Source organism: Crocodylus porosus, unplaced genomic scaffold (genome assembly GCF_001723895.1).
Source record: "Crocodylus porosus isolate Cpor-Errol unplaced genomic scaffold, CroPor_comp1, whole genome shotgun sequence".
In the NCBI taxonomy this organism is placed as follows: domain Eukaryota; kingdom Metazoa; phylum Chordata; order Crocodylia; family Crocodylidae; genus Crocodylus; species Crocodylus porosus.
Genome location: NW_017728914.1, coordinates 15,052,541 through 15,064,563, shown reverse-complemented (window position 1 = coordinate 15,064,563; position 12,023 = coordinate 15,052,541). Strand labels below are relative to the sequence as shown.

The 12,023-nt window shown below is 44.0% G+C and overlaps 1 protein-coding gene across 1 annotated transcript in view; it reads left to right on the top strand.

Moving 5' to 3' along the window:
• The first annotated feature begins 5,188 nt into the window (after nt 1-5,188).
• Nucleotides 5,189-12,023, top strand: part of MAT2B (methionine adenosyltransferase 2B) — a 23,178-nt gene continuing 16,343 nt past the window's right edge. The window contains exon 1 of the mRNA XM_019534875.1: nt 5,189-5,295. Coding sequence (XP_019390420.1) covers nt 5,266-5,295 — 30 coding nt within the window. The 5' untranslated portion in view covers nt 5,189-5,265. The remainder of the gene's footprint in view (nt 5,296-12,023) is intronic.

Below are 12,023 nucleotides of genomic sequence, written 5' to 3'. Positions count from 1 at the left end.
CACCCCGATCCTTGCATGAGGCAAGAGCAGGCTGCAGCTGTGAGGTGAGCTGGGCTCTGCCTGCTCTGTGCCTCGCTGCAGCCTTCAAAAGCCATTTAATAAATGTTCATCTAGCAACTAGCAGCTCACTATCCTAAGAATGAAAAATCTTAAATATGTTCACATTCTTTACTATTTGCAATAAATCTACAAACAGGAGAAATATTTATCTTAGGATTAACTATTTTATCCGAGGACATTGGACATATACTAAAATGGTTTGTGGGATAAGAAATACTAACAGTGTATCCAAGGACATGGCAAAGTGCGTCTGAAGAATTATGCTGGAATGGCATCATTGAATCAATGGAAGAAAAATGGCAGTGCACTCAGCAGTTCACTAAACCGTGACTGGAAGGGTGATGATGTGTATGTGCTAATTCCAAGATATTTCTGTTGTAGGAGAAACATGGGCATAGCTTGTCCATGGACAAATGCACTGTCTATTCCTAGCCTAAGAGATCTGCATCTGGATTTGGACAATGTGTCTGAAAAAACCCATCTTCTGTGCTTCAAGCCCAGTACTCTCAGATTCTTATCAATGAAAATGTTTGTGTTGAGTGGCTGTTGACACAGAAGGACAAATCCAGCGATTTGGTGTTTTCAGTCTTTCAGCTTTCCTTATAGATGTGACTTTACAACATGCAAGTCTGCTTCCTAAGATACAGTTGAGTTTTCATTTTAAACTTGTCTGTGTTTCCCCATCCCTGGTAATGATTATAGAGTCTTCACAAGTGACATACATGTAGATTATCAGTTGAAAGAGTCTCCTTTTAACTTGCATTGTCAGATGCTTTTTAAGACCGTTTTTCTCTATGTCTATTCCACAACTCAGCCCTAGCCCTACCCCTACCCTGCCCAACTCCCTCCCTATGGGGACCTCGATTTCCTCCCCTGCACCCAGACTTACCTGTGGGAGCTGCTCTCCCACCTGCCTGGTGATACACATGGTTCTCTCGTCACCATGACCCTTGTTATGCCATGCCTCTTCCTCCCTGTCCCACTCTGCTTCTCAGTCTCTGTTTCCCAGTCTCTGCCCCAAGACTGCTGCCCTGCTTTGGTACTTTTGGTGCACGTATCTACCAGTCCTGCCTCATAAACTTTCTTTTGCTCTTTCCTTCCTCCCCCCCATCCCCCTCTCTGGGACTTCATGCCTCACTTCTCCCTTCTTGCTTGCATAGTCCTTTGTGTCAGCCCCTGGTCCTATCTTGTTTCTAGTCATGGCCATTTCCTCCCTTTTGTGGCCTTGGATTAGGTGGATGAATCTACCTTGCTGGGTGTGACTTGGTTCTGGTGTGGGGCGTGACTTGGGTATAATTTAAGGATTCTGGGGAAATCTGGCTTGGTTACATGAGTAAAGCCAAGTCTGGGGTCTGTTGTCCCCCTTTACCTTGCTTTGTAGCAGAAAGCCCCCTTTGTACGTTTCCCTTCTGGACATGGATATAACAGAAGCCCCTTTTTGTCTGCACCCCTCATTTTGTTCATTTCTTTTCTTTCTAAGTTTTGGCAGAGACCTAGCACACTAATTGCATAGGTGTGGCAAGGCTCAGAGCAAGCCAGAAAGCTGAAGTGGCTTTCTGTAGGAGAAACCTAGAAACTATATTTAGATATCAATTAAGCTCAGTGTCACTAAAGAAAACAAAACTAAAATATCCACTGCAAAGACTGTAAATATACTGTCCCCAGTAGCCTTTAATCCTCACTACCTCACATTGCATTTTTATGTATTTCTCACAGTGCATTTTCATATTTCATGTGTCTCATCTTTACCATGGCATTTTGTATTTGATACTTTTAAACTCTTAAGGAGTATACTCCCTGGAGAATGAAGTTATACCCTGGACCATTGCTAAAACTTCATTGAAACTGTAATTGTAAAGTGATAAAATCGTCCACTGATGATCATTCACTCAACAAACAGCCTAGCCAAAGGAACTCCATTTTAAGCTAATCGAGCTAAAGAACTTGTTCTTGGAACTGAGCACTCACTCTATGAACTATTCCTATAACCCATGACAATACAGCCAATAAGTCAAGGGTGGACTCCCAAAACTTCAGGTACCAGCAGGCAGAGACCCCTGTGACTTAACAGCTGTCAGGTACTACTCAAGACCCACGTGGGACAGCGATCTCTGGACTGGGTAGCCAAGATGATGCTGGGGATTACACAAGTCTGTCAGAAAGGGATAAAAAGCAGTGAAGCTGACCCTCTCATCCAGCACCTGACCTACCAAGACAGAAGGACAAGCAGGTGACCCCTTCTGGAGAAGACATCACCTTGTAGGAAGCTGACCACCAACAGCAGACTGCAGTGTCTCACATAGGTAGATATACTGACACCAGTGCTCACAATCACTACAGCACACGCTACACACTATACTACATGGGTTTGAATGAGAGAGAGAGAGAGAGGGAGTGTGTGTGTGTGTGTGTGTGTGTGTGCGTGCGCTAAAGTGACCAGTACCACCCATAACTCAAAGTTTGCATTTATGATTTTATGGGTAACTTCATATCCCACCCAATAATTTAGTATTATGATCCCGTGAGTTGGTCCTTTGTAGCCAACAGCTTCACAACCTCCTCCCACCATTGGTTAGTTGTACCCATTTCCTTCCAACCCTGGTCCTGGATTCTGCCTTTTTTTCTGATCTCTTCTTCCTTTTGTCTGTCAAGCCTTTATTCAACCTCCTTTTCAATGGTTCTGTCATCTGGTATACTTTAATTCACTTACTTGCTCTGTAGTCACCTGGTCTTGTAGCTCCCTGTCTATTCTCTGCCTCTTCCTTTACCTTTTGACTCGGTCTGACCCTTCTCAGCGGTTTTCTTTGCCTGCTTTGTCCCCACAGGTCCATCCTACCTAATCCCTTGAACTTGGAGTCCCCTGGTCCTTCACTTCCCACCTTGACTCTTGTACATCTGTCCTGTCATTCCACCACGTCCCTTCTTTGTTCACTTGTGACAGACTTACTGGCAGTGGCCTGAAAGGTGAACGAACCTTGCCCGTCCCCTTTTTTGTTTCCCCCCACCCCTACCTGGGGCAGGGCAAAGAACTGGACCTGGTTGTAGACCCCAACCCCTGTTTGAGGTTTGGTCCATTTGAAAGCTTGGGGTGGGGGCCTCCAGAGGGTAAAAGGGCAAGACACCTGGCTTCAGTCCAACGTGGAATGGAGGAGGGATGTAAGGACCTGGTAGAGCTGACCAGCTGGGGCAGAGCAGTTGCCCCAGAAGAGTCCTGAAGTGGCAGGGTGTTGGTCCCAGCACACAAAGATCCTGGCTGGGAGCTGCAGGGGTAGCTTCCCCGTGCATGGGTTGGTGGGGTATATGGCTGATGCTGGGAGGCTCCCTGAAGGACAAAAGCCTGAGCTGTAGCTAGTAGCCCAGGCTTTGATGGCTTAGGGGTGGAATCCCTTCCTACCAAACAGAAGACTTGGATTTAATTCCTAGGTAAGAGAATTGAGAGGTGAGTTGATTGAAAAGGGAATCCCCACCTGGGAAAGGAGTTCTGGGTCAAGGCCACTCAGGAGTGACTGGTTGGGGGGAGGGAATCCCCACTGGGGAGGTGGGTTCCTCATCTGTCTTCTCCTGCCTTCTGGGGTACCTGTGTCTCTTATTTTGTTAAGCTGCATCTGATTTTGTTAACCTGCATCTCATATTTTGGCAACCTATCTCTTATTAATTGAATGAGTATGCCTAACCATTGCCAAGTTCACCTGTCCCCCCAGGTACACTATACCCCCTTGTATCTATGTTATGTCTTAAACCCTGCTCCCCTCATTAAATGGTATATGGGTAAGTCCTAACTGGCATCCTGACTCTACGCTACAGGGAATAGGAGAAAAGCTGCACGCACCAGGCAGCTACTCCGCCCATGGTGCTCTGGCACCCACTCTGATCCTTTCAATTGGAAAGGGATTACATCTCTGTGTATCACCCAGGTTACACACTCATTCCTGTTGCACTTCTCCCCAACATGTTCTCTGGTTATTAACTCCCCCCCCCAAGTTAGTCCACGGCTTGGTCTGTCATTTCCTCCTTCATTGCCTCCTTCTCTTGCTTCTTGCTCCCAAGTCCTGCATCTTCCCCTTTCGGTGTTTCAGCCCAATTTCTGCCCTTCCCTTTCCATTTTCTCTCTGCCTGCCTTCTGTTCTTTCTTTCTGCTGTGGTTCCCTTCCTGGTCTGTGCTTCTGTGTTTTGTCACCACCTCTGCATTTTTTCCTTTCTCCCTGGGTTATTCCTATGTCTTCTGTGGCTTCCCACTTTGCTCAGTCATCCTCTTGCAGCCAGACCATGTGGTTATGCTGCTAGGGGTCCCTTCGGCCATCCCTGAGGCTGCTAGAGTTGCTTGAGCTAGTGTAAGTGTTAGTGTTGAAGAATAGGGAAATTCGTGGGCTGTGTTGATGGCTAGGGAAGACTGGGCTCTAAAAGCTTAGTTGAAGGCTCTGGCAGACCAGGCTCTTGAAGAACCCTCCTAGCACCCTCCCTGTAGCTGTGGGACATACGAATCCACCTGGCCTAACCCTACTGGTAGTAACATGGGACATAGGACACAGTAACATAGTAACATGGGACATAGTAACATTTTTTTCTTTTTTTTTTTTAAAGAGGTAACTGTAATCCATAGATCTTTAAAATAATAGGAAATCATCAAATGTCAGCAGTTAATTTATATTTTAAATATTTTTGTAAAGGTAATGGGAATCAATTACTGTAGTATATTAATATAAATATACATCTAAAAAGTAAGATGTATGTTTTGACATGTGCATCTATTTAACTCTGTGGTAGGTAGGTAGGCGCTCATAATCTTTACGGTTACATTTAAGACGAGAGCGACATGAGTCAACTATTTGACCAAACTAGGTAGCTCCACCTACAAAAGGAAAATTGCATAGGATCACAACAGAAAGCTATTTTCTTTAATATTTTCTGTGCACATAAATGGCTGTGCTAGCTTGCATAAGCTGTCATGAAATCAAAATTCAAGTTCTTATTGCGTATCTTAAGCTTATGTTGATTCCCTGCAGCAGTATTTCTCCGAAGGCTGACTGTCACACACGTGATCTGGGCTCAAATTAGCATTTTGATTTCAAAGGTCAACAGAGCTATCACTTCTCCCTATCCATGTGCTCTCTGCAGGCAAAGGCAAGACAAAGGAGAGCCAGCATTCTGCAGAACTGAGAATTTTCAAGCCTGTTCATTTATTTGTTTCTTTTGTAGTTTGAGGCAATGCCTGAAATGCTGGTGGAAATGGAGCAGGTAAGGTTCTGAATATTCATTAGGAAGGTCAATAGAATACTTTCATTTATTACTGTAGCCTTGGGGGTGAGAGGCAAGGAAGAGGGAGAGAGAAGAGGGGCTTTTTTAATTGCACTGTTTGCCAGTACCCAAGATAAATTGAAATAGTAAATTGATAACCTGTATCCTGTTTGATGCATCTTTGAGTTACAAGTCTTTAATGGACTGTAATTGAATTGCTACTCCACTGTCTCTGATATTCAACCAATTACATTATCAAGACGGAAGCTTGCATATACTGATGTACATTGGGAAAGAAATGTAGGCTAGATAGATATACGTAAAAGCTACTGAATTTCAGTGCAAATTATAAAATATGATTTAAAGATATTTCCTCTTCCTGTTTTTTTTTAAAGTTAAATTATAAAATACAAATCCAGAGTCAATGAAGTCTGTTGGTAGTATAATTGCTTCTAAGTATAATACAGTAAGATACTAGCTTGACGCTCCATTTAGTATTAATGTGTTACTTTTTCCTGTATTTCTATAAGTTAGAAAATGTTCAATTTCGGCTTTTATTCTTCAAAAATCAGTGTTTAAACTTTCTTTTTCTTAACTGTAGGGAAAATATAACTTAATCTGATTTAAAAAAGAGACAGGCACTAAAACTTTGTTGCCTTCTAGTATCTTTTATCTCCCATCATACAGAAGAGGCTTCACAGAAGTTTCAGAACTGTCTGTTATCAACATTCCTTATTATCCCTTTAAATATAAATGAATTTAAAGAAACAGCATTTTTGTGACTTTTTGTTTTAGTAAAGGAATAAACAAACTGTAGCAGTTATGAGGAAAAAACTGACTTTAGAAAAACTTGATATTATTTTTATGCATATATCGTTTTCTTGTAAATGTCAGTGTCCCGCTGTAAGAAGAGATCCCTGCATCTGTTCATGTTACAGAATTAGCATTAGAATTTCTTCTAATTATGTTTACCTGAATATTTCAGTTCAACTTTTTGTTTTCCTTCTTTTTTCTATCCTTATTTCTTTAATCCAGAAACATCAGTAACGTTTTTCTCTTTAGTTTTTATCAGACCAGCAGCATTGTTACATAAGCTGTAGTAATTCTGGCAGATGAAGACCATGATTTGCCTGAATGTAGCCAAAAAATGTCTTAGCCTCAGTCCTGAAATGTATGTGCTTAGCCTTACTAACTTGAGTAGTAGTAAAGGATATGAAAGCATATGAATGAGTTTTTGCAAGATCAGTGTGATTGGTCCTTTTTGTATGTGTCATGTGGTTGCTGTGCAAATATCTATATTTTACCAAAGATGCTTTCTCAAAAAGCTGCCCATCATCTCATATGGAAAATTCTGCACCCTGCAAATGCCAATTTGTCTTTGCTTAATGATGGCAAAGTAAGTGATACAACCAAGCCTAGAGATTTATAAAATAGGTCATACATATCTGAATATAGTGACCAACATTTAGGGAGCAAAATCTGGGACAGTCTCAAATTCTCCACAGGCCTCTGGAATCAGCCATAATTTCCACCACTTCTGATTATATTTATTGTGGCTGCACTGATTAGTTTGTGGGTAAAGCTGCCTGAATGCAAGGTAACCCACAAGTACTCTTTACTACTTACACTTTTCATATTTACCTAAAAGAACTTTTACAATCTTTGCAAACTTCTATACTTGATGAAAGGTCCCTGTGCCTGAAAGCTTGCAAATACACACCCACACACCCACCCACCCCAGTTGGTCTAATAAAAGATATCACCTCAGCCACGAATTCTGATTCCTTTACTATTGATGATAGCTATGAAATTGATTAAGTGTTTATAAGTTTCAAGTTCCATGCACCTGCAGGACTAAAATGCCCTGAGAGAGTACTATCTGGTTCAGATCTGAATGATTTTTTTCAAAATCTAAACTTTTGCAGAAAATCCAAGAGTGGCGGTCACTTTATACCAGAACAAAATGCTGGTAAATGATAACAAGGTTTGGTGGATTTTTGCTGTTTTTTGTAGAATATCTCTTGAAGTAGATTTTATTTCAAAGTGCTTGACAGGCTGTGTAATCCTGAAGGTAACTTTCAGAATTGCCAAATATAGGAACACCTGCCACTTAACTTGGTTTGTATAGTTTTGCATGTCAAGGAGTTTAGGAGGTTATAATTGTTTCTTAGATGTTGAACAACATTTAACAACACTGAGAATTGAAAGAATTTAGTCCTTCTGTAGGCTCAGATGCCTTATCCCTAGTCACTGTTGAGGCTACCTTTGCCTGAGATAACAAATTACTGCAGTCTAATATTTAAAAATAGCATTGTTTATGAGTAGGAAAAAAATCTAGCCAAAATACAGGACAGAAGTGGAGGCATCATTACCCTTTCCAGTTCTATGGGCAGAATCTTTATTGCCTATAGAATTTTTACTTGGCAATCTTATAATGTGATACAGGGATCTTGGTTTTCTCTGATTTAAAAAAATTACAAAAACCCCCCAAATCTGTGATTACAATTAAAGCCCACCCCCCCCGGACCCCCCCCCTTCGTGTGTACATCTGTGTATTGCAAGTGTGCACCTGTGCATGTATATATGTGTATGCGTACCCACACAGCTATGTGTACATGTGTCTGTGCATCTGTACATGCGTGTGTGTGTGTGTGGACACTGGACACACTCCTGTGGGGAACTGGCTGAGGGATCAGGGAGGTGTTGGGGAAAAATGTGGAATGGCCGCTTGGCCAGCTGCACACAAGTCATGTTATCAGCCCTTCAGGGAAACTACATCTGGAGGAGCTGAGCCTGGTTGGGCCGCTAGTACTGCTCAGGTCCCAGGTGCAGCTGGCCTGACAGTCCGGCGGGGTGGGGGTGGCATTTGCAGCCGGCTAGGCACTCCGGCTGGAGCTGGGAGGGTGCAAAACCCCAGCTGCCAGCCGGCTGCAAAGCTCTCCACTCCTCAGCCCCCAGCCAGCTTCCCCCCAAGCCCTGCCCAGCCAACCCCCCAACCCCCTGCAAACCCCACTTACCACTTCACAGGCTTTAGGAGAGTGAGCCTGACCCAAGACTTGGGAACTGACTAAAAGCCTCAGGCCCCACTCTTTCCCCACTCCATCCCCCTCCAGGCAGGGCTGGGGCTTTCCCACCCTTTTTGCAAACAGCTCTTACAGGCTGGAACTCAGCCAGCCTGCAGAGCTCTTTCCAAAAGGGGGAAATCCATGGGTTTCTCTGCTAAAAGGGGAAATCCACACTTTCTCTGATAAAAATGGGAAATCTATGGTTTTCTCCGTTTTTCTGTGGGGAATGGAAAACCCAGATCTCTGGTGATTAAACAGGTGTATTTGGCAAAACAAAGTAGGATACATATTTGAAATCCACAGAATTCATTGCGCTGACTGGAAGAGCCCTCAACCCCTGTCTGTGCTTGAAAAACAACTATTTAAATCTAGTGTGCAGAAAGATCATTCAGTGTAATCCAACAATAACAACATTCAAAATCAGACTTACTATTTCATCCCTGAAGAACAGGCTTCAGAATCACCTATTCCTGAGAGTGATTAAACTTCAACTGATATTTTCTTCTCATTCTCCTGAACTGGGAACAAATGTATTTTATTTATTACCAGTAAACAGTCCTGAGGATGGATCTATGAAGTGTTGCTGACTTCTCTCAATTGTAGTAAGTCCCACGATAGTTTAGTGATTTCTTATAACCCCAGATTTTAGAATTCTTTGTTTTTTTAAAGAAGACATCTTTCCAAAAACAAATGTTCCTCGCCCTGGTGACTGCAGAAGAAAGCTTTAAAATGGAATTTAAGTCTTCCCTAAATATGTATGTGTATTTAAATGTTGTAGGTTTTGAGAGGTGTTTCTCCTGAATTTTGTGTGGACTGATTCATGATTTTTGAATACTTGGAGTTGACAATATTGCTCCCACTACTTCAGCAGAAACTAAATATGGCTCTCCAGTTTACATGTAGCCAGGGATTGATTGCACATGGCATCTGCTGTGTGCTGCCATACTGCCCAGCACTTTTGGATTCTCCCTGCACTACACAGGTAGCACTGGTAGTAGCGCACAGCCCCCTCTGAAAACCAATCCATGGATCCTACCCAGCCGTAGGAAGGTTGCACAGGCCTCTGCATGTGGCCTCTCACCCAGGTCCTCCCCCACTGCACAGCAGTGGAAAAGGCAGCTGCAGGAGTCCAAGGGCCACACGTGGCCCACAAGCCACCAGCTGGACAGCCCTGTGCTAGAGGGTTATTTTAACTTATCAGGGTAATTTTATTCTCTCTATTTTGTAAAGAAAAATTGTTACTATGTTTTTCTTCTTTGGCTCCAACTATACTAGCCCCGACCCCCCCCCCGCCACCTACTGCTAATTAATAGCAACCCTAAGTGCAACTGAATAGCATATATAGTTCATTGGAACTGCTGGCAGACAGTCTGTGTTTGAAATTTAAGCAGCTTATTGCCATCAGAAATAGATACTTTCTATTAAAAAACGACTTTACCTGATTCATGAAATACTCTTCCCCTGTACTGAATAAGACAAAGATTCTTCAAGGGATGAAGAATATTGTGTAGCTAATGAATATAATTTGCACAGATACTAAGACAGAAAACAGGTTGTCCATAAAAAGTTAGTTTGGTATTTCCTGATTTATTTTGTGTTCTAACCTTAATATATTTAATATTAGTAATTACAAATATTTTAGTGAAATTCACTCAGTTTAAATATTTATGCATAGACATTGAATTAAATTATTTCTGCTACATTTAAAAATATTTTTAACTTGCAATGGGAATACAGTTACATTCAATGCTAGCTACCTAAGTACAATGCTAGCTAGCCAAACCAGAAATATGGTGTGTACTATGATTTTTAGAGAGATTCACTTACAAAGAATCTTGATATTAGCAAATATTTCTTCTGTTAGACATACATGAAATATTGCCTGAGAATAGCTCCACACTGCTGTAAGGAAACAGCACACTGAAGTATTGTCTAATGCTGAATAATATGGTTAGCATAATGAAAGCTCTAATGAACTTGGGTTTTGTTAAAACTGGCACCCTGGAACTTCTGTACAACAGAGGTTCCCAAAAGTAGGAACAGCATACCTTTATCAAATTTCAGAATTTCTCATAGACCATCATGCCACCTTGTCATCCATCACATGCTTAATCAGCACCACTGTAAAAGCCCATAGCCCCTCGCAGGGTTGCCAATCCAAGACTTTTCTGTTTTAATGACAATCTGCAAACACCTTAGTAACAACCTTTTAACTGATGTGTTTTATATACTGAAAATATAACCCTGCTACCAGGCCGTGAACAAAGGCCAGGTTCCCTCTGCATAGTACAGTTTTGGTTGTCAGCAAACAGTTTTTAGATTACCATTAAAAATATCCATTTGGGAGGTGGTAACCCTGCTGAACTGCAGCATCAGTTTTATGCTGTGCTGCTCCTACCCAGGGTCCCATACTCTCTAAACCCTGATCTATCCTGACCACATCCCACACCGGGAGTGGGCAAAATCTGGCCTGTGGGCCTCCATTTCCCATTTTCTGCTGCAGCTGGCTTCCACGTAGACCCCAGCAGTGGTGGTACCACGACAGTGTGGGGCCAGGATTTCCATGGATACCAGCCACAGCAGCACTGGCAGGGAGCTGTTCTAGTGACAGCAAGGGCAGAGCTGCAGTCCACTGGTGCATGGCCTGGGCAGGGATGTGTAGGCAGCAGATTGCAGCTGTGCCCCAGCTCTGGACCACACTGTCACCACTGCAAGATCCTAGCCCAGGCCACAGAGCAGCTCCCTGGACAGCCCTGGGTCCTGCCAGCACTGGTCACCACAGAAACTGACCACAGTGGCATGGGAAGGGGCTGCTGGGCAATGGAGTCCAGCTGCTGGCTGGATCTGCCATTTTGCCCACACCCTGCTGGCCCCCAGCCTACCCCCAGCATGAGCCTCCAACCTGCTCCACTCCTGCCACGTCCTGATCCTGGCACAGACCCCCAAAAAACTGAATCTTCCTGCAGCCCAGCAGTTAGAGGCATGCAGCAGGAGCATGTGGCTGGAGGCAAAGGGAGCTACCAAAGCTCTGGTTGGCTATAAATCCCTGAGAAAATGTTCCCTGCACAGGCACCACCTGGCACAACTCTGCTGCCTTCAGACTTGACTCCACCTTCTTTCTGCAGAGGGACCTTCACTCAGGCTCCCGCTCACTCGCTCCTACAGACAGTCCATTTTACAGGCAGGTGAGTTTTGCTCTTTTTCTTACAGCTGGCCTGCACCTGCGTGTACAGACAGTTGCTTACCCTGGCCTGCACCCCTTTCATGTGTGCATCTGTATATTGCAAGTGTGCACACTTGTGCATCTGTGCATGTATCTATGTGTATGCGTACCCCTGTGCACAGCTACGTGTACATGTGTGCAGAGCTGTGCACCGAAGCTCACGCAGCCACCGCTCCCCACCGGGCGGAGGGCGCGGCTGGGCCCGCAGCCCGCTCTCACAGCCCGGGCCAGGGGCGGAGCTGAAAGAGGCGGGACGGAGTCACGTGCTCTCGCAGGGGCAGGGCCGAGACCCGCGATGGGGAGGAGCTCTGTCCCGCCTATCCTCCAGCTCGCGCCGGCCAACTACGCCTCAGGTGGAAGCGGTGGGCGGAGACAGATCGGCTCATCGGATCTGCCCAATCAAGCCGCCGCTGCCCCTTTAAGCAGCTGCATAAAGCGGG